Below are 22,456 nucleotides of genomic sequence, written 5' to 3' on the forward strand. Positions count from 1 at the left end.
TATTTCTCAGAATGACAAGTTGCCAATTCCTTATATAAATTGTTTTGCTTATTCCACATCCAGAAAACACAGACTAAACAGCTAGTAAAACAATCTTTATTTGACAAAAATGCTGCTAGCGATACGTGGTACCGTAATATGCGCATGACAAACTGAGCATACATTACCCAGAATGAATGTTCATTGGTGCATCCGTTTTTAGCAGTGTCTGGTATGGTTCGAAAGGTTACCTTCTCCTCTATAACAGTAAAATAATGTCTCCATGTGTTTCAGTGTCCATATGATCGATTCTGTTGGACCAAACCTCAAATGCAAATAGCGAGTTGAAACCGTTTGTCAGAGAGGAAGAAGTGATCTCTCATCTTTATTGTTGTGAGTGATAGGGGGAGGGGCTTGGGAGAAAGAGGCAAAGCGAGAGGTTTCACTCTCGCCATAATCTGTCCAAAATAAACCCAATGCCATTCTGCCTTTGGGGCGACTCCCCCCATTGTTAGGGCGGGGAGACATGAGCATATCGTCGTTATATACCGATCTCTGGTGTAAATGGGAAGGTGCACTGCACAGAAGGAGCGAACGAAACCAAAAAGACAACATGAGAACAAGGGGACATAAACGCTCAGAAAAAAAAAGCATTTTTTATTCCAAATGCGATACAGGCATTTGGAATATCGCACAAAAACATTAAGTCGAATTAATCAAATTAATTTTATATATCGCCCAGCCCTAATTGATAGGCAATGCATTTGGTACAGATTTGACAGCCTTATTCTAAACGGTTTATCAAAACAATGTGCAATAATTTGGGCCATTATATTAGTAGGTAGCTATATTGCTACAAAAGTATTGGTCCACATTATAGCTAGTGTCCAATACTGATACAGGCAAGAGTTGCTTGCCTTGGGTCCCAACAAAAAGCTTTAGGCCCAACTGTTATATTGGTCGTCTAGTAGCCAGCTAGTGGGGATACTTGTAAACTTTACAGCTAGCTAGATTATTCCTGCTGTTGTTTACTTAGCTAGGCAGGTAGCTATCGAGTGGAATTGTAACTTTTATGTTAAACAGTGGAATGCATTTTCTGCTGGTGTATCCTTAGGTATCTCCTCTCAGAGAACCTCTTCACGCAGTGATTACAGGCGAATGGCCTTTCTCCCGTGTGGACCCTTTGGTGCCTCTTCAGGTCACCAGCCTGGGCGAAGCGCATATGACACTCAGTACAGCTGAAGGGTTTCACCCCTGTGTGGACCCTCTGGTGCCGCTTCAGGTTGCCAGCCTCAGCAAAACGCATGTGACATTGGGTACAGCTGAAGGGTTTCTCCCCTGTGTGGACCCTCTGGTGGATCTCCACCTTCTGGGGGCAGCTGAAGCCTTTGTTACAGAACATGCAGAGGAACCGTTTCTCTTTACTATTGCCTGATGTGGCTCCCCCTCCCTGAGTCTGGGCTCTAGCCCTGTCGTTTGAGTTCAATACGTGATCGAAAAGGACGTGGCTGTGTGAATCGGAAGGCCGCATCGACGTGGATACTGGGTTGCGATCCGTGAGGTCGTTTAAAGGGGAGTGGGTTGCGACATTTGGATTAGTCTCTAAGCTTTCCCTGTAATCTAAGAAATCTCTGCCCTGTGAGAGTCCATTTCCTAAGTGAGTATCTGCATTCCATGTGGGAGGAACGTCGCCCTCCACTTTCACCTCATCTACCACTATAACCTCCCCTTTCTTATCTAGGCACCCTTCAGAGTATACACTACTACTGTACTGGTTCCAGTCCCCTCTAGACAGATCAGTCTGTGTCTCTAAATCCAAGGGAATGTTGCCAGGGTCCATCTTTGTAGAGTAAGAACAAGACTGATCATTGCCAGTTTCTAACACGTCACCTGCATCTCGATGGGAATGAACTGTCCTCAGGCTTGGGTTACCGTAAAGTAAATACTCTGAGCCGAGAGCAGGATGACAGCCCAGAGGTCCAAGGCCCAGTCTCTCTGGGCTCTCTGGTCTCTGTGTTACGGTAAAAGTCTCTGTGTCGGTCTCTGACTTGCGGATGCCGTTCAGCGTTCCACTGACCTCTGTGACACTGCATCTGGTATTGGGCTGCGTGGTGGCGGTGGGGTTTGCCGTGGCTAAAGAGGGCGCTCCTGCCGATCCAGTCTGGACGTTTCTGCTGTGCCGTTGGTTCTCCTCTTCTTCAGAACTCTCCTGCTTGACTCCAAGACCAGCAGTCTCTGCATCTGCAGCCTGACACAAGAAGAGAGGAGGTTGTTACAGGTAACTAGTTGTATTGGATAACAATGTCGTAGGGAAGTCTCACAAGCTCCCCTATGGAAGATAAATGAGGATGTACATGTAAGCATGTGAATAGCTGAGGGGAGCCTTTCTGAAATAAACAGGCCATATTTAATTTACATAGTAACACATTTTCAATGCAACACTATTACACTAACCTCTATAACGATAACGTGCTGGGTTGAGGATCCACTCCCCTCATCAACAGTGATTGGTTGGTCATCTCTCCATGTATTGTGTCCCACTGGCTTCACAAAGCTCCTGTGGCCTCCAGTTAGATGTCCTTCACCTGAGAGAGTGATTGGGGGGGAAAGAGGTGCTTAGGTGAACTACTGTGATTGATCAACGCCATATTGTGCACTATTGACGCCGTCTAGAATTGGTAAGGATGTAAGGTAACACTTATTATAACTACTTTATGTACTACTTATTGATTGATGTAGGCTGATTATGTTCCATGTACTACATTGTTTGCAATGAGTAAATAATAAGACATTAAATCAGTAAATCAGGGATTTGGTTACAATATGCTATTGTATCTTTGCGCAAGGTAGTTAAGTAATCAGGGGAATTATTGCATTCTATCCAAAAACTGACCAAGACCCAATTACGCAGCCTCTGCCTTTTTTCTGCAAAATGTACCTCTTGTCATTCCTCTGTATCGGTCGAGGATCTTGACACTACTGGGACGACTGCCGAGGACGCGCTCTCGCGTTGTCCTCTCTGTGCGCTCCCGTGCCACCTTCAGTTCTAGTAGTTTCCTTCGTAATGCCCTGTTTTCTTTCTGGCTTTGAGTTATTTCTAAACGAAACACTGCATAGTCGTCGTCTACGAGTTTACAGATCTCTGACACGGCTGCATTCGCCAGCACCTCCATGATGGAGGCTATTTGAGTGTGAAAAACCACACAGTTTGCCATTGTTAGCTGCTAACTAACCTGCGGTACAAACATAAATAACGTCTATCAACAAAGTCCTGTCTCCAACGCGAATTAAACACTATATGGGGTAAGTATGTGATGCTGTGCAGTTAAATTAGTCATTTTTTTTACATCGAAATAACAACAATAAAACACTAACGTGGTAATTGTTCTTGGTCACTGTTCACTTCCGTTAATTCTTCGTGTGAGTTTCCGGCAGACTAGTTGTGTTGCGTATTGCTGCCTTTCACAGGTCGGAGTGTGAATTGCACATTGTCAGAAAAAAGTGGAAAGGATTTTTTTTTAAATCGCACCTCCACCTAACTCTACATACACACCACCCTTATCCTACTACTTTAGCCTTTGGGAGGATGGAACCCTTCTCTTAAAACCAACTGTAGATCTTCTGCAAAGAGGAAACTGACACCCAAACATGTCTGTCCTGCTGCCACTGCCACATATATTTTCCGCAATTTAAACCCCATCAGTGCAGTACAATTTAATTACCATAGCAATAAACGCAAGAAATCCTACCTTACTTAAACTCACCCTGTGGATTTCTCTCTTCAGGCCTACTCACCGGGGGGCTCCTAGGTCTCAAACTCTCTGCAGTATTCTGCCTTCTCCCTACAGTTAGCAGCTGTTAGCTCTACCCACGACTGGCTCATGTGAACTACAATCCCGACGCTTTTGTTTTAACGTTTAGAAACGTCAATACTCATCGCTTGCGATACGGCCTTTAACCTTAAACATAAAAGTATTCTTCATTGGGAATGATATAAACATTCAACTGTCGTTAACAAATGACCAGCAATCTAAATCAGAGTAGATTTTTCATCAGTATGAAACAAATCATCTTGTTGATACTGAGCATACTCCCATTGGTCAGCATGGTGGAAATAACTATTTCCATCCCCATAATACCATCTGTAGGAACTCAAATTAGCATATCTTGTTGGACAAATCCAGGTAGTGAATCCCGGTTTAAGTCAAATGTATTGCATTGGTGCCCAATGAACATGACCCAGAACAAGCATCATGATTCCACTACTTATAAGGCCACTCCTATAGACTCTATGTGCCATTAGCACCATATGTGCTATAGTTCCTGAGTATTATCATCAAAAATGTAATTTGGTAATGGATATAAATCAAATGGATTAGGATCAGTTCCACTCTCCGGATCAGAGTTCACCCTCTCCATTCACCAATCAATCCGTCAGTTTTAAAAATCATTCAATTTCCAAATCATAATCAAAACCCAATGAATTATCCATCCCAAATTTAGATTGACATTGTTCAGTGATTAAAACCCTCAATTTGGCATACACCAACATTGGCAGAATGTGCATTTATATTAACATACAGTATAATGAACCTATAATTCTAGTATTAATATTCTTATCATGCATATAATTACAGATCAGTATCATAATCTCATTTACTATATATGTAGCAGTGTGTAGACCTCTACAATCAACCTGATACCCAAAATAAACAATTTTAGACAAATCTAAATCATTTATGGGCACAGTTAACCAACCCCCCCTTCAGGCACTGATTCTCCTGGTGTCTCTTCATTGGTTCTTTTTCAGATAGCTTCATATTTCAAAGTGGATGGCCCATGATAATGTCTCACCTGGGCCGCCACCACCTTTACCACCCATTATGTCTTGTCCATTTGTCAACCAGCAACATGAAAGAAGTTTGGAACAGATCTCCCTTCATGCTCACTCTACGTCGACTCCTGTCACACTCCTGACAGGAGGGAGACTTTTAATAAAAGCGGATTATGTTTTCTCATGCAACATATTTCAATTACTTTACTACATCACATTAGCTCCGCAATGATAATTTGTTTGATGAAAAATGAGTCTTTATACAACATAAGTATGAACATAATCTTGTAATTTCTCCATATAAAAAATGTTTGTGTTGATTCAAGAATGAAGTATATTGTTTTGGTTCCACTTAGGTAAGGGAAACTCAGTCCCTGAAATGACACAAAAATAACCAAGTCAATCAGCACAGAGTAAATTTTGTAGTTCATTTAAACAAAATGGTCATACACTCACAATGTGAAGTGCAGCACTTTTATTGCACACAATTATACATGTGACAAGTAAAATAACTTTTATCTGATACCCTCGCTTTGATCAAATGAATTTTAGAATGCCTTGGAAAAGGTTCAACATAACATTACACACAGCTTCACTACTTCAGGTCAAGTAAACCTGAATTAAGGCACTATCATTTCCTCATAAAACACCAGCATCAAACAACAGGACAAGGTTGTCACTTTACATCAGTGAAGAATTGTTACAGACACCATCCCACCAACCATATCATCTACTCTGCCTCATCATACTCATTCTTTTCTCAGTTCACCTCATCCAGTTCCCTACTACATCCTAAACCAACAAAATTAACTTAACTAACTAGTACTACATTCCATGTCACTATACTCTATACATGGGCCATGTGCATTTTCTGCTGGTGTATCCTGAGGTAGCTCCTCTCTGAGAACCTCTTCCCGCAGTGCGTACAGGTGAATGGCCTCTCTCCCGTGTGGACCTTCAGGTGCGCCTTCAGATGGTGCTGGTGCGAGAACCTCTTCTCACACTGGGGGCAGCTGTAGGGTTTCTCCCCTGTGTGGACCCGCTGGTGCCTCTTCAGGTGGTGCTGGTGGGAGAACCTCTTCTCACACAGGTGGCAGCCAAATGGTTTCTCCCCCGTGTGCATCCTCTGATGGCTCTCCATCTGTTTGCGGAAACTGAAGACTTTCCAACAGAATGAACATGGGAAGCACTTCTCTTTGCCACCGGATCTACTGATAGCGTCACTACTATTGTTATTTGTCAATGGGCTTGTGTAGCCATTTAGTGTTGAGGCACTGGCATTGTCTGAGTTCTGGTTTAACATAAGGAGAGTGTGAGGAGGATGAAGGCCAGGGAGTGTCTGTGTTGTCGCAGGGTCCATGTTCCAGTTTATAGATTCTATAGAAGGCTGGCTGAAGGCAGCACCTGTTTGTGGGGTAACCTGAGGCGCCATCTGTCTCTCTGAATCACAACTATAGGAGCAGGATGGAGCATCGCTAGCCGAGTCTGTTCTCTCCCGCCCCATACTGACACCTCCCCGTCCCCGCAGACCAAATCTAAACCTTGTCCTGGTCTCAGCCAGTCTGTTGTCATGGAGACTAAGTTTGGTTGTTGTTTTGCGTTTGACTGTCTGTTTCTGGTTGTGGTTAACAGTGTTGTTCCCCAGCCTGAAGTTGAAGACGCTGTCCCATCCACTGACCTCCACTATGTCGCTTTTGGCCCCAGCCTGCTCTGTGATGTCATCCTCTGGGCTCTTGGCTGCACCAGTCTGGGAATCCAATATGGCCACCGTGTCTCCTCTTTTAGCTTCCAGCAAACCACCTACAGGCAAATGTTACAATCCAGACTTAACAAACATGACAACAGAACAAAAATCATATACATGGATTTTGTGTGTGTTATTTGCCTGGTGATATGATATGACTGTCATGTTGATATACATAGTATTGTTTGTTTTTGAATTTCATACTAATTGTATTGATATTGTTTTAGAAATAAAGTACTCATAAGGTTTCATATGTGTTTAATAAAAACATTTGTCAGGTGCATCACTATTCCCATTGAAGATCTATTACTGTATGTAGGCTATAGGTATTTCTCTCTTACCTTGCTCCCCCATCTTTAATCCACTCAGCAGGTCAATGCTCTCTGGTCCGTCTTCTATTGTCTCCTCTTTGACCAGCAGCAGATCAGGCTTCCCATCCTCCATGTCTACTGACTGTAAGAGATACAGAGTGAGAGGATGTTGGATCAAGAAATCTGATATGAGCACCCTGCTATGGAGCATCTTCTGATTGGACAATGAGGGATTGCTATGAGTACTATGTAAACATGTTAGTTGACTTGATTACCTGACACGTAAATGGTTGGATAATTCAAATGCAGGGTCCCACACTTAAAACAAAATTAATCAACATCTGGGCCTGTATCCACACAGCCTCAGAGTAAGAGTGCTGATCATTCCATTTAATCATAATTATGACCTAAAAGGCTAAACTGATCCTAGATCAGCACTCCTTCTCTGAGAGGCTTTGTGGATACGGGCTCAGACCTAATACCATTCAGACAGTAGTTCACAGTGGGCTCACCTCAGTGAGACTGTGCGTGGTCCTGTGCTGCTCAGCTGGTTTCTCTGTGGGTTCAGGAGGAGGTGTAGGCTGGTTGTCCTCCATGACCATGGTCCCCTCAGGGTTCCCCAGACCCTCCTCACACCCCTCATCCTTCACAAGCAGCACCTCTGGACCCTCATCCTGGAAGAGAGGTGATACAGATTACAGACATACACTCCCTCAGGTACGTACACACACACACACACACACAGATAATATAACACTTTCAACATGGAGTGTTTACCCATCCCCACTGTTTGTATGTATGAAGGATCCCCATTAGCTGCTGCCAAGGCAGGTCCTACACTTCCAGGGGTTCAGCACAATTAAGGCAGTTGTACAATTTTGAAAACATTACAATACATTTCACAACACATTAAGCGTGTGCCCTCAGGCCACTACTCTACTACCACAAATCTACAACACAAAATAAATGTTATCATGTTTGTGTGTGTGCATGTGTCTACGTTTAGGTCCTATACTGTAGTTACAGAATGACTTCATTGTTAAACCCATCATGGTGGACAAACAGTAAATATGGTGTGGGTGAATAGTCAGCTATGATAAGTCATCATCCGACAATACTAAACTATTTTGAGGTGTACAGTGGGTGTTTGCTAGTGTGTGGTTATGTGTAGGTATATTTAGTAAGTAGTCTGGTTATAATGCTCTGTCGTGGGTATGTAGAATAGGGTGAAATCAGGGGCCGTATCCACAAAGCCTCTCGGAGGAGTGCTGATGTAGGATCAGTTTTGCCTTTCAGATCATAATGAATAAGATGATGTAGACAGGTCGGGGCCTGATCCTCGATCAGCACTTCTACTCTAAGACTCTTTGTTGAGCCGGTATCCACAAAAGGCTCTGAGTAAAGTGCTGAGAATAGATACATTACATTTTACTCCTACTCTAATGGGTAAAAATAAAAGCGATGAATGAAGCTACTTTAGTCATAACAGTCCCACCTAGTCGACAGATATTTAGGAAACCACACGAGCTGTCCTAACCAGTTAAGAGTTATCAGCAGGTTTACTGGTGATGAAGCGAGTCAATGGTTCCTGTGCCACATGCAATTGCTTTGGAGTTGTTCAAATAATGTTTGGATAATTCTATAGGATCAATCCATAAATAATCTAGACCTACATGCAACAGTAACTCTTGCGCTTTTGACAATGATTTCTCATGATATGCCTAAATGCTTATAAAGACTAGACGAAATAAATAAACACGTTTTTCTTTCAATTATTTAATTACCTACATAATGCTATTTCATGTTATCCCGTCGGAGCGCAACATCACGTTGTAAAAAGAAAAAGCCTAAATAAGGGAATGCTGGTAAATTGGGCAACTGAAAGCATCTAAAGCTTATGTAAACTTTGATTGTGTCCGATGAAAATTCTAGAACTTTCAAACGTATGCAACATTATTGGCAAGTGATTTGATAAACGGGAGTTAAAAGTTGTTAAAGGGAAGTGACGAGGGTTGGTAACAGTATAATGGTAATATTGTCAAAATTCAGTTAACAATAATCAGAATTTGTAAAAAAAAAAGTTCTTTATGCCAACATATTAGGCTATAATTAAGAGAAGGCAACGTGATCGTGTCAGGAGAAAACTATATCAAACGTTTTACCATCGCAACATTTGATGTACAGTCACATTCACTGTGGATGTATGAAGCGTGCTATACAGTTCACAGCTGGCGATGCCTCATTGGTTATTCCCTATCTTTTGCAACAATGTCAATGAGCGTCATCACTATCTTCCCTTTGCAGGATGTCGTGACTATCAGTTGAGATAAACTTTTATGAGTTGATTTTACTCCTGGCTCAGAGTTTGCCCGGGCAGTGTCTTCAAATCAAATTGTATTTGTCACATGCGCGGAATACAACAGGTATACAGTGAAATTCTTACTTTCAAGCCATTAACCACCAATGCATTTTTAAGAAAAATACGTGTTAAGTCAAATATAGTTAAGTAAAAAATTAATAAAAGTAACAAATAATTAAAGAGCAGCAGTAAAATAACAATAGCGATGCTATATACAGGAGGTACTGGTACAGTCAATGTGTGGGGGCACCGGTTAGAGTTAGTTACTATGCATATATAATAAACAAAGAATAGTAGCAGCTTAAATGGGGGGTGGGGGGGGGGGGCAATGCAAGTAGTCTGGGTAGCCATTTGATTAGCTGTTCAGGAGGCTTATGGCTTGGGGGTTGAAGCTGTTGAGAAGCCTTTTGGACCTAGACTTGGTGCTCCGGTACCGCTTACCGTGCGGCAGCAGAGAGAACAGTCTATGACAATTTTTAGGGCCTTCCTCTGACACCGCCTGGTATAGGGGTCCTACATGGCAGGAAGCTTGGCCCCAGTGATGTACTGGGCCGTACGCAATCTCTCTGTAGAGCATTGCCGTCAGAGGCCAAGCAGTTGCCATACCAGGCAGTGATGCAACCCGTCAGGATGCTCTCGATGGTGCAGCTGTAGAACTTTTTGAGGATCTGAGAACCCATGCCAAATCTTAGTAGGTTTTGTCCTGCCCTCTTCACGACTGTCTTGGTGTGCTTAGACCATGTTAGTTTGTTGGTGATGTGGACACCAAAGAACTTGAAGCTCTCAACCTGCTCCACTACAGCCCCGTTCGATGTTAATGGGGGCCTCTTCGGCCCGCCTTTTCCTGTAGTCCACTATCCGCTCCTGTGTCTTGCTCACATTGAGGGAGAGGTTGTTGTCCTGGCACCACACGGCCAGGTCTCTGACCTCCTCCCTATATTATCTCATTGTTGTCGGTGATCAGGCCTACCACTGTTGTGTCATCAGCAAACTTAATGATGATGTTGGAGTCGTGCCTGGCCATGCAGTCATGAGTGAAGAGGGAGTACAGGAGGGGACTGAGCATGCACCCCTGAGGGGCCCCCGTGTTGAAGATCAGCGTGGCGGATGTGTTGTTACCTACCCTTACCAACTGGGGGAGGCCAGTCAGGAAGTACAGGATCCAGTTGCAGACCAGTTGTTGGACTAGTAACCAAAAGGTTGCAAGATCGAATCCCCAAGCTGACAAGGTAAAAATCTGTCGTTCTGCCCCTGAACAAGGCAGTTAATCCACTGTTCCTAGGCCATCATTGAAAATAAGAATTTGCTCTTAACTGACTTGTCTAGTTAAATAAATAATTAAAGGTGTTTAGTCCCAGGGTCCTTTGCTTACTGATGAGCTTTGAGGGCACTATGGTGTTGAACGCTAAGCTATAGTCAATGAATAGCATTCCGATAGGTGTTCCTTTTGTCCAGGTCTGAAAGGGCAGTGTGGAGTGCACTAGAGATTGCATCATCATTACCACCTGGTTATTATTTTTAAAAATGTTAACAGGTTTTAACAGGATGCCTAGGACCTTTTCTGAGATGCATTGTGGATACAGGTCCAAATGCGATGTATACTAAAGAGAATCTCAATGAAAGTCTTAGAATGAAAAGTCCCATTTTGTGTTTATTAAACATAAGTTTTAAATACACCATATGAAAACCACACATACACATCTCAACAAAAAATGAACTTAATAAACTGCATTCATTTTCTCATTAAACATGTATTGGGGGATAAAAAAATTAAGTAGTCTAATAGAAGTAATGAAACAGGCGTTTGTGAACATCACATATTCTACACAGTGCAAACACAATATGTAACAGTCTTTTTAGGCTTATGTAGCTTATACAGTGTACAAAACATTAGGATTCACTTTCCTGCTTTCCACTTTCCATGACGTAAACTGACCAGGTGAATCCAGGTGAAAGCTAATATCCCTTACTGATGTCACTTGTTAAATTTACTTCAATCAGTGTAGATAAAGGGGAGGAGACAGGTTAAAGAGGATTTGCAAGCCTTGAGGCAATTGAGACAGGGATTGTGTATGTGTGCCATTCAGAGAGTGAATGGGCAAGACAAAAGTGCCTTTGAAAGAGATATGGTAGTCGGTGCCAGGTGCACCAGTTTGAGTGTGTCAATAACTGTAACGATGCTGGGTTTTTCACACTCAACAGTTTCCTGTGTGTATCAAGAATGGTCCACCACTAAAAGGATATCCAGCCAACTTGACACAACTGTGGGAAGCATTGGAGTCAACATGGGCCAGCATCCCTGTGGAACGCTTTCGACACCTTGTAGAGTTCATGCCCTGACAAATTGAGACTGTTCTGAGGACAAAAGGGGGGTCAAACTCAATATTAAGAAGGTGTTCCTAATGTTTTGTGCACTCAGTATATATCATATCACACAATGTCTGGATGCAATATTCAACACTGGAATCTGTTACTCTCGTTATTTAAAATGCATCTGTGGGTCTTTTCTGCTGAAAACAATGAAAATGTGTCTTTAATGCAGGGTTTGATCTAAATGCCAGAAGCTATCGCGTGGAATGGTTACTTTCTATGTTATAAAGTGGAATGTTTTTTCTGCTGGTGTAGCCTGAGGTAGCTCTTCTCTGAGAACTTCTTCTCACACTGGGGGCAGCTATAGGGTTTCTCCCCTGTGTGGACCCTCTGGTGCCTCTTCAGGTCACCAGCCTGGGCGAAGCGCATATGACACTGGGTACAGCTGTACGGTTTCTCCCCTGTGTGGACCCTCTGGTGTCTCTTCAGGTGGCCAGACTGGGCAAAGCGCATGTGACACTGGGTACAGCTGAATGGTTTCTCCCCTGTGTGGACCCTCTGGTGCCTCTCCACCTTCTGGGAGCAACTGAAGCCTTTGTTACAGAACATGCAGAGGAACGGTTTCTCTTTACTATATCCTGATGTGGCTCCCCCTCCCTGAACCTGGGTTCTATCCCTGTTGTTTGAGTTCAATTCCTGATCAAAAAGGACATGGCCGTGTGAATCGGAAGGACCCATCGACGTGGACACTGGATCGCAATGCCTGAGAGAGTGTAAAGGGGAATGGGTCGCAACATTTGTATTTGATTCAAAGCTTTCCCTGTAATCTAAGAAATCTCTGCCCTGTGAGAGTCCATCTCCGAGGTGACTATCTGCATTCCATGTGGGAGGAACGTCGCCCTCCACTTTCACAGTCACCTCATCTACGACCAGACCCTCCCCTTTCTTATCTAGGCACCCTTCAGAGTATACATTACTACTGTACTGGTTCCAGTCCGCTCTGGACAGATCAGTCTGTGTCTCTAAACCCAAGGATATGTTGTCACGGTCCATCTCTGTAGTGTTAGAACAAGACGGATCATTGCCAGTTTCTAACGCGTCACCTGAGTCCTGATGATTTTGAATCGTCCTCAGGCTTGGGTTACCGTAAAGTAAATACTCTGAGCCAAGAGCAGGAGAACAGCCCAGTGGCCCCAGTCTCTCTGGGTCTGATCTGTGTTCAGATCCTGTGTGTAAAAGCCTTTGTGTTACAGTTAAAGTCTCGGTGTCTGTCTCTGACTTCAGGACGGCGTTCAGCGTTCCACTGACCTCCGTGATGCTGAGTCTGGTCCTGGGCTGCACTAGGGAGGCAGTGGGATCCTCCGGAGCTACAGGGGCCACTCCTGCCGCTTCAGTCTGGATGTCTCTGCTGTGTCTTGGGTTCTCCTCTCCTTCAGTCCTCTCCTGCTTGACCCCAGGACCTGCAGCCTCTGTATTTGCAGACTGACACAAGAAGAGGGGAGGTTATTATCAGTACATTAGTTGAATTGGATAACAATGTCGTGGAGAAGTCTCACAAGCTCCCATATGGCAAATACATTATGATGTACACGTAAGCTAATGAATAACTGTGGGGAGCCCTTTTGAAATAAACTCGTCACATTTGATATACTGTAATTTTTATGCAACACTATTAATCTAACCTCTATCACAATAACGTGCTGGGTTGCGGTTCCACTCCCCTCGTCAACAGTGATTGGTTGGTCATCTCTCCATGTATTGTGTTCCGCTGGAGTCACAAAGCTTCTGTGGCCTCCATTAAGATGTCCTTCACCTGAGAGAGTGATTGGGGAAAGGGAGGTGGTTAAGTTAGGTACTGTCAATGCTCAACTGTATATTGTACCCTATAGACACTGTCTAGAATTGACAAGGATGTAAGGTAACACTTCTCATAACTGCTTGATATACTATTTATTGATAAATGTCAGTCATGAAGACAGTCGTGAAGAGGGCACAACAAAACATATTCCCTCTCAGGCAACTGAAAAGATTTGGCATGGGTCCTCAGATCCTAAAAAGGTTTTACAGCTGCACCATTGAGAGCATCCTGACAGGTTGCATCACTGCCTGGTATGGCAACACTGACATGATTGGTTGACACTAGGTGGGGGTGGTAAATCCTCTATAAACACAAACTCACTTTCTTGACAAACAAACATGGAGAACTTTAACATAAGAAGTTCACAAAAAAAAGAGCATATTTATGATACCTAGTGTACAGATTTCAAAAGACAAAAAATGTGTTTGAACTCCTGGAAAGAGATCAGGAAGGTAATGAGGATAACGCAGGCAAAGAGGTCAATGAAATGCAGACGGTAGGGAATAGAAGGAAGCTGGATTGACGCACATTCAACAAATCTGATCTAACAAAGTGGATATTTGTCAAATCCATCACGATTGATATATTGCAACAGGCCCACAATGTGGTTACTCAAATCCAATTTGGATACATTTGGCTGTTTTCGCTCCATAACATTTAATAGTTGTCCCTTTTCAGGTTTAGAAAAAGTGACTGCTAAATGCTAACTCCCATTCGTATAAACTGGTAGCACAGCTAGCATATAGACATCGGTGGTGGTAGTCAAAATAGTTTTAACTGTAATGCAGTTGATTGATGACAATGACATGAACATATATTGAGCTTGACATCCATATAAGCATTATACTCCGATTTCTACTTCAACAGAGTGAAAAACATACAAACAATAGCCTAAATACAGTGGTGTGTATTCATGGATGCCAAGGGAAGCGGCTCTTCCCCAAATATTTGACCAATAAAAATAAAATGTTTTTTTTTTTCTGTCCAAATGTTCAGTTTATTTGCAAGTGGCTGAATCTCACAGGAGAAATCATCAGAGCGAGGGAAACATGTGTAGCCCATGTATCTTATGCTGCCGGGAAGACCAATCAAATCACATCCTAAGCAAAACCTCAATATTGTTTCTGGTCTGCTTGTGTAGATGTCCTGCAGTAGCTAGTTTACTAAATCGGCCCTTTCCTAAGCCATAGATGGAGATTTGGACTTGTGGTTTTGACTTAACTCTCTGTACAGGTCAATGATTATGAAGGCAAAGTTTTTCTGAACCCCCCCCCCCCCTCTCCATAGCACTACACAGCTGATACCAAATAATCCAGCTTTGATCATTTGAATCAGCTGTGCAGTGCTAGGGCAAAACGTATACCGTGGTCCACGACCGAGTTTTGGATACGCTAGCCTAAATGTAGACTAATTTTGCTGGGGGGGAAATGGGGAGAATCGGGGTGGAGATGCAGGTGGAAAAGCAGTGTAGCCTTTTAAACGTTTTAGGGACTTAAAGATTTTTGAAGACTTGCAAGGGGTACTGACACTGGAAGACCTGCCCTCCCTGGTTCCCATTGAGCCTGAGTGGGGATCAGATCTGTTACTTTTTTTAACAGCAAAGTTGTTTGATTTAGTTGATTTTATGGGTATTTTGATCCATTTATGGGAATCCTGTTTCCATCCCTCAGAAGGTGGCGGAATGCACATTAAATTGTGCGATCGCCAACATACCATAGAAGACAACTTCCTTCAACAGCTCTGAGCTGCTCCGCGTAACGGAAGAAGTAGAGGCATATCACCGTAAATGTATTAAAAGATATAGCCTGCCTATACTGTAGGTAGGCTATATGTTTTCAATTAAATCAGTGTCATGTTCATCCAATTGTCTTTTTATTTTGCCAATGCATACGTCGTGTTGACCATGCAGCGCGCCTTTATGCAAAATGTACCTCTTGCCATTCCTCTGTATTGGTCGAGGATCTTCACACTTCTTGGACGACTGACAAGGACGCGCTCTCGCATTGCCACCTCTCGTGACACCTTAAGTTCCTGTAGCTGTAGTTTCCTCCGCAATGCCCTGTTTTCTTTCTGGCTTTGAGTTATTTCCAAACGAAACACTGCATAGTCGTCGTCTACGAGTTTACAGACCTCTGCCACGGCTGCATTCGCTAGTACCTCCATGATGGAGGCTATTTGAGCGTGAAAAACAATACAGTTAGCCATTGTTAGCAGCTAGCTAGCGTTATATAGACAACATCTATAAACCAATTCCTGTATCCAACGCGAATGAAAGACTACCTGTGGTAAGTATGTGATGCTGTGCAGTTAAATGAGTCAAATTTAGATTTCCATGGTGTTAATAAACGTCCAAATAAAAACGCGAACGTGGAAATTGTTCTTCGTCACTGTTTACTTCCGTTTACACTGAAGTGAAGAGAAATATCCGCGTGTCGTCGCAACACTTAAAAAAGTACCTCCGGGTCACAGACTTTTAGAAATTCTTCAAAATTAAGATCGCCCAAGTAATAGTAGAAAACTGTCAATAACCTACATCTATTCATATTTAAGTGACATTTGCACCATGTTCCAAAGTCATATAAATGCCCCCAGTGCGAATCACTGTTAATGGAATACATATTGGCTTATAGAGCATAAACAGTCGATAGCGCGCCGGACCTCGGGCTAGAAGGTCGAAGGTTCGAGACCTGCTCCCTGCTGTGTCATTACATTGGTGTCGGAAGTGATCGGACCTTGCATCCACGACAGTGCGTGTGCTTGACCGGTGAGCGCCTTCCTGTAAGACGTAGAGCCGCAAGCTAGCGCGAGGACGCGCTCTTTGAAAGGTGTGAGTAGTGTAACGACCCTGGGTTTATAACCGCAGAAATCGACTCTGCCGCACGAGTATGCTTTTGCGGCACAGTCGATAGCGCGCCGGACCTCGGGCTCGAAGGTCGAGGGTTCGAGACCTGCTCCCTGCTGTTTCATTACACTATTTTGGGTGCTGCAGTAAACGTTTTGTTGGGAATAGTAGTGTTTGTAGAATGTATTTGGTGTCATTTCATAGGGCTCTGAATAATATGGAGTGTTGCTGGCCTTTTACTCCACCCATTCCATTGGGACCAACCTCAGTCGCCCATGGAATAACACCATATATTCTACAGACCCTACAGAGTATTTCCAACCTCACTTTTACATTGGAGCATAGAATCGTTTTCTCTCTCTAAGCCAATAATGTAATTCTTAGGCCTACAGTGTATTGCATTGGGACCAATGAAATCAGTGGAGTAGAAAGGGCTTGCTGGGTTTTTAGACCACAGTCATCCAAGAAATAACACCATATATATAGACACTAGTGCTAGATCAATAGGGTCTGTAGAATATTATGTTCTTTACATTCATTTACTTAAGCTTCAAACATTTATATTTTTTATTTTATTTCACCTTTATTTAACCAGGTAGGCTAGTTGAGAACAAGTCATGGTGGCAAAGTAAATACAATATAGCAATTATACACTGGAATGGTAGATGTGCAGAAGATGAATGTGCAAGTAGAGATACTGGGGTGCAAAGGAGCAAGATAAATAAATAAATACAGTATAGGGATGAGGTAGTTGGATGGGCTATTTACAGATGGGCTATGTACAGTGCAGTGATCTGTGTGCTGCTCTGACAGCTGGTGCTTAAAGCTAGTGAGGGAGATATGAGGCTCCAGGAATTTTTGCAGTTCGTTCCAGTCATTGGCAGCAGAGAACTGGAAGGAAAGGCGGAGTTTCAATGAAATCAGTGTATTGTTTTTTGTTACTGGTGTGTACTGGAGGCGAAGTCAGGTGCAGGAGAGCAGAGTGTAGTTAACAGGCACACTTTTTATTCCGGTCCAAACGAAAGCACATAAGTACATAAACATGCCAAAAGCACACAACATAAACAAAAGTCTGGTGCGTGACAATACCCACATAACATAAAACAATTTCTCACAAAGACATGGAGGGGAACAGAGGACTAAATACATTCAGTGTGATTAGGGAATGAAAACCAGGTGTGTGTGGAACAAGACAAAACAAATGGAAATTTGAAAAATGGAGAGGCGATGGCTAGAAAGCCGGTGACGTCGATTGCCACATGCCGCCCGAACAAGGAGAGGAACCGACTTCGGCGGAAGTCGTGACAGTATCCCGCCTTAACGTACCCCTCCCACTCCACGAGGTACGGAAGGCCCTCTGCCTGATGTCTCAAATCCTGGATGGAATGAACGGAGTATGCTGGGGGGCGGAGGAACCTCCTGCACCTCAGATTCCTGGAGTGGACCAGCTACCACCGGCCTGAGGAGAGACACATGGAACGAGGGGTTAATACAGTAATCAGAGGGAAGCTGTAATCTGTAACACACCTCGTTCACCCTCCCCAGGACTTTGAATGGCCCCACAAACCGCGGACCCAGCTTCCGGCAGGGCAGGCGGAGGGGCAGGCTTCGGGTCGAGAGCCAGACCCGGTCGCACCGGGGGCTCACTGCGGTGACGGTCCGCGCTGATCTTTTGGAACAGTGCTGCCCGCTGGAGGTGAACACAGGCGGCCTCCCATGTCTCCTCCACGCGTCTGAACCAGTCGTCCACCGCAGGAGCCTCGGTTTGACCCTGATGCTACGGTGCCAGAACCGGCTAGTACCCCAATACTTATGAAAAGGGTAGAAGTTAGTGGAGGAGTGGCGAAGTGAGTTCTGCACGATCTCGGCCCAGGACACGAACGCCGTTCGGTCCTGGCAATAGGACAGCAAAAACCTGCCCACATCCTGGTTGACTCTCTCTACCTGCCCGTTACTCTCGGGGTGAAAACCCGAGGTGAGGTTGATCGAGACCCCCAGACGTTTCATGAACACCTTCCAGACTCTCTGTGAACTGGGGACCCCGATCAGACACTATATCCTCAGGCACCCCGTAGTGCCGGAAGACATTAGTAAAAAGGGCTTCCGCAGTCTGTAGGGCCGTAGGAAGACCGGGCAGAGGGAGGAGACGACAGGACTTAGAGAAACGATCCACAACGACCAGGATCGTAGTGTTTTCCTGTGAAAGAGGATGATCGGTTAAAAAATCCACTGACAGGTGTGACCAAGGTCGTTGTGGAACGGGTAAGGGGTGTAGCTTACCTCTGGGAAGGTGTCTCGGAGCCTTACACTGGGCACACACCGAGCGGATGGAAACATAAACCCTCACGCCCTTAGCCAAGGTGGGCCACCAGTACTTCCCAGTCAGACAGTGCACCGTCTGACCAATCCCTGGATGACCTGAGGAGGGTGACGTGTGGGCCCAATAGACCAACTGGTCATGGACAGCAGACGGAATGTACATATGCCCGACGGGACACTGGCGGGGAGCGGGCTCTGTACGCAACGCCTACTCAATGTCCGTGTTCAGCTCCTACATGACCGGCGCTACCAGGCAAGAGGACGGGAGTATGGGAGTCTGATCCATTGGCCGCTCCTCTGTGTCATACAGCCGGGACAGTGCGTCTGCCTTCATATTCTGGGAACCTGGTCTGTAGGACAAGGTAAACACAAAAGGGATAAAGAACATGGCCCACCTTGCCTGACGAGGATTCAGTCTCCTCGCTGCCCAGATGGACTCCAGGTTGGGGTGGTCAGTCCAGATGAGGAAAGGGTGTTTAGCCCCCTCAAGCCAATATCGCCACGCCTTCAATGCTTTAACCAAGGCCAACACCTCCCGGTCCCCCACATTATAGTTACGCTCCGCTGGGCTGAACTTCTTCGAGAAGAAAGCACAGGGCCGGAGTTTTGGTGGCGTACCCTAGCGCTGTGAGAACACGGCTCATATCCCAGCCTCAGACGCGTACACTTCCACTATGAACGCTAAAGAGGGATCCGGATGAGCCAGCATGGGAGCCAAAGTAAACAGAGCTCTTAGCTGCCCAAAAGCCCTGTCCGACCACTGCAACCGTGTAGGACCACCCTTCAGCAGTGAGGTAATGGGAGTAGCCACCTGGCCAAAACCCCGGATAAATCTCCGGTAGTAATTGGAAAACCCTAAAAACCGCTGCACCTCCTTTACCGTGGTGGGAGTCGGGACAATTACGCACGGCTGCAATGCGGTCATTCTCCATCTCCACCCCTGATGTGGAAATGCAGTACCCTAGAAACGAGACTGCATGCTGAAAGAACAGGCATTTCTCTGCCTTGACGTACAGGTCATGCTCCAACAGTCGCCCAAGTACCCTGTGCACCAGGGACACATGCTCAGCGCGTGTAGCGGAGTATATCAGAATGTCATCGATATACACCACTACACCCTGCCCGTGCAGGTCCCTGAAAATCTCGTCTACAAAGGATTGGAAAACTGATGGTGCATTCATCAACCCGTACGGCACGACAAGGTACTCATAATGCCCTGAGGGGGTACTAACCGTTGTCTTCCACTCGTCTCCCTCCTGGATACACACCAGGTTATGCACACTCCTGAGATCCAGTTTCATGAAGAAGCGCGCCCAATGCATTGACTCAATCGCCATGGCGATAAGAGGTAGCGGGTAACTGTACCTCACCGTGACTTGATTGAGACCTCTATAGTCAATGCACGGGCGCAGACCTCCAACCTTCTTCACAAAAAAGAAACTCGAGGAGGCGGGTGAAGTGGAGGACCGAATGTACCCCTGATGCAGGGATTCAGAGACATATGTCTCCATAGCCACCATCTCCGCTTGCGACAGGAGATACACGTGACTCCTGGGAAGCGCAGCGTCTGCCAGGAGATTTATTGCACAATCCCGCTGTCGATGAGGTAGTAATTGAGCCGCCTTCTTTTTACAGAAGGCAAGAGCCAAATCGGCATATTCTGGGGGGATGCGCTCGGTGGAGACCTGGTCTGGACTTTCCACCGTGGTAGCACCAACCGAAAGTTCTACACACCTCCCCGAGCACCCAGGACAGTCAATGAGGAAGAGACTGATTTTTCTCCTCGTGACCCCCCTGCGCCTCCATGACCAGGAAGATGGTGGCCTCCCTGATTAGCCCGGACCCTAATGGTCGACTATCCAGAGCGTGAACCGGGAAAGGTCTAACTACAGGAATGATGGGGATCCCTAAACTTAGGGCAAACGCTCTGTCGATAAAATTCCCAGCTGCGCCTGAAACGACGAGCGCCTTATGCTGGTCGAGGTAACCCCGGTTGCGTTGGTCGAGGCACTGAAGAGACTTCCTGTCTCACCCAGCGGTCCATGGTCTGGACCACGCGATCCATCATGGCACCAAGATGATGTAACATTGCAGAATGTTCCTGGACGCGCTCCTCGACCCCTCTAACCGGGGTGCCTGCTCCTGCTGTCTCCATGGTTGTTGTGAAATTCTGTTACGGGTGTGTACTGGAGGCGAAGTCAGGTGCAGGAGAGCAGAGTGCAGTGAACAGGCGCACATAAGTACATACAGTGAAATTTCCACAAGAGCTGTTGACAGATAGAGAAATTAACATTCAATTATCATATGCTTCACAACTGCACAACTGTGCAAGTTCTCCCACTTAAAAAGATGAGGCCTGTAATTTTCATCATAGGTACACTTCAACTATGACAGCAAAAATCCCAGAACCACACAGGGGGACCTAGTGAATGACCTGCAGAGAGCTGGGACCAAAGTAACAAAGCCTACCATCAGTAACACACTACGCCGCCAGAGACTCAAATCATGCAGTGCCAGACGTGTCCCCCTGCTTAAGCCAGTACATATCCAGGCCCGTCTGAAGTTTGCTAGAGAGCATTTGGATGATCCAGAAGATGATTGGGAGAATGTCATATGGTCAGATGAAACCAAAATATAACTTTTTTGGTGAAACCTCAACTCATCGTGTTTGGAGGACAAAGAATGCTGAGTTGCATCCAAAGAACACCATACCTACTGTGAAGCATGGGGGTGGAAACATCATGCTCTGGGGCTGTTTTTCTGCAAAGGGACCAGAATGACTGATCCGTGTAAAGGAAAGAATGAATGGGGCCATGTATCATGAGATTTTGAGTGAAAACCTCCTTCCATCAGCAAGGGCATTGAAGATGAAACGTGGCTGGGTCTTTCAGCATGACAATGATCCCAAACACACCGCCCGGGCAATGAAGGAGTGGCTTCGTAAGAAGCATTTCAAGGTCCTGGAGTGGCCTAGCCAGTCTCCAGATCTCAACCCCATAGAACATCTTTGGAGGGAGTTGAAAGTCCGTGTTGCCCAGCAACAGCCCCAAAACATCACTACTCTAGAGGAGATCTGCATGGAGGAATGGGCCAAAATACCAGCAACAGTGTGTGAAAACCTTGTGAAGACTTACAGAAAACGTTTGACCTCTGTCATGGCCAACAAAGGGTATATAACAAAGTATTGAGATAAACTTTTGTTATTGACCAAATACTTATTTTCCACCATAATTTGCAAATACATTCATAAAAAATCCTACAATGTGATTTTCTGGATTTTTTTTCTCATTTTGTCTGTCATAGTTGAAGTGTACTACCTATGATGAAAATTATAGGCCTCTCTCATCTTTTTCAGTGGGAGAACTTGCACAATTGGTGGCTGACTAAATACTTTTTTGCCCCACTGTTTATATATAAAAGTCAGAAGTTTACATACACTTAGGCTGGAGTCATTAAAACTCATTATTCAACCACTCCACAAATTTCTTGTTAACAAACAAAAGTTTTGGCAAGTCAGTTAGGACATCTACTTTGTGCATGGCACAAGTCATTTTGCCAACAATTGTTTACAGGCAGATTATTTGACTTATAATTCACTGTATCACAATTCCAGTGGATCAGAAGTTTACATACACTAAGTTGACTGTGCCTTTTAAACAGCTTCGAAAATTCCAGAAAATGTCATGGCTTTTGAAGTTTCTGATAGACTAATTGACATCATTTGAGTCAATTAGAGGTGTACCTGTGGATGTATTTCAAGGCCTACCTTCAAACTCAGTGCCTCTTTGCTTGACGTCATGGGAAAATCAAAATAAATCAGCCAAGACCTCAGAGAAAAAATTATAGACCTCCTAGTCTGGTTCATCCTTGGGAGCAATTTCCAAATTCCTGAAGGTACCA

At 44.7% G+C, this 22,456-nt stretch overlaps 2 protein-coding genes and 1 long non-coding RNA gene across 5 annotated transcripts in view; 1 reads left to right on the top strand and 2 right to left on the bottom strand.

Annotated features, from left to right (window-relative positions):
- Nucleotides 1–15,800, bottom strand: part of LOC109894762 (neurotrophin receptor-interacting factor homolog) — a 52,419-nt gene extending 36,619 nt beyond the window's left edge. Inside the window, exons 1-6 of one of the 3 annotated variants that reach the window (XM_020487347.2) lie at nt 15,327–15,800; nt 13,220–13,350; nt 12,846–13,019; nt 7,381–7,542; nt 6,899–7,010; nt 5,249–6,613 (exon numbers count right to left, since the gene is read on the bottom strand). In XM_020487347.2, coding sequence (XP_020342936.2) covers nt 5,661–6,613; nt 6,899–7,010; nt 7,381–7,542; nt 12,846–13,019; nt 13,220–13,350; nt 15,327–15,600 — 1,806 coding nt within the window. In that variant the 5' untranslated portion in view covers nt 15,601–15,800 and the 3' untranslated portion in view covers nt 5,249–5,660. Of the gene's footprint in view, nt 1–5,248; nt 6,614–6,898; nt 7,011–7,380; nt 7,543–12,845; nt 13,020–13,219; nt 13,351–15,326 lie in introns of those variants that run through there. The other 2 variants (XM_031828113.1, XM_031828115.1) reach the window with 2 other exon arrangements.
- LOC109894122 (zinc finger protein Gfi-1-like) lies at nt 687–3,420 on the bottom strand. Its single transcript, XM_020487351.2, has 3 exons — nt 2,918–3,420; nt 2,434–2,564; nt 687–2,227 (listed from the first exon to the last, which is right to left on the bottom strand). Exons 1-3 carry the CDS (start codon nt 3,192–3,194, stop codon nt 1,055–1,057), a joined length of 1,581 nt encoding a protein of 526 aa, XP_020342940.2. The 5' UTR covers nt 3,195–3,420; the 3' UTR covers nt 687–1,054.
- Nucleotides 3,170–6,806, top strand: LOC116374624 (uncharacterized). Its single transcript, XR_004210516.1, has 2 exons — nt 3,170–3,282; nt 6,446–6,806. It is a non-coding gene; the product is annotated as an uncharacterized LOC116374624 (long non-coding RNA).
- Nucleotides 15,801–22,456: the final 6,656 nt, after the last annotated feature.

The sequence above is a fragment of the Oncorhynchus kisutch genome, linkage group LG7 (genome assembly GCF_002021735.2).
Source record: "Oncorhynchus kisutch isolate 150728-3 linkage group LG7, Okis_V2, whole genome shotgun sequence".
Lineage (NCBI taxonomy): Eukaryota > Metazoa > Chordata > Actinopteri > Salmoniformes > Salmonidae > Oncorhynchus > Oncorhynchus kisutch.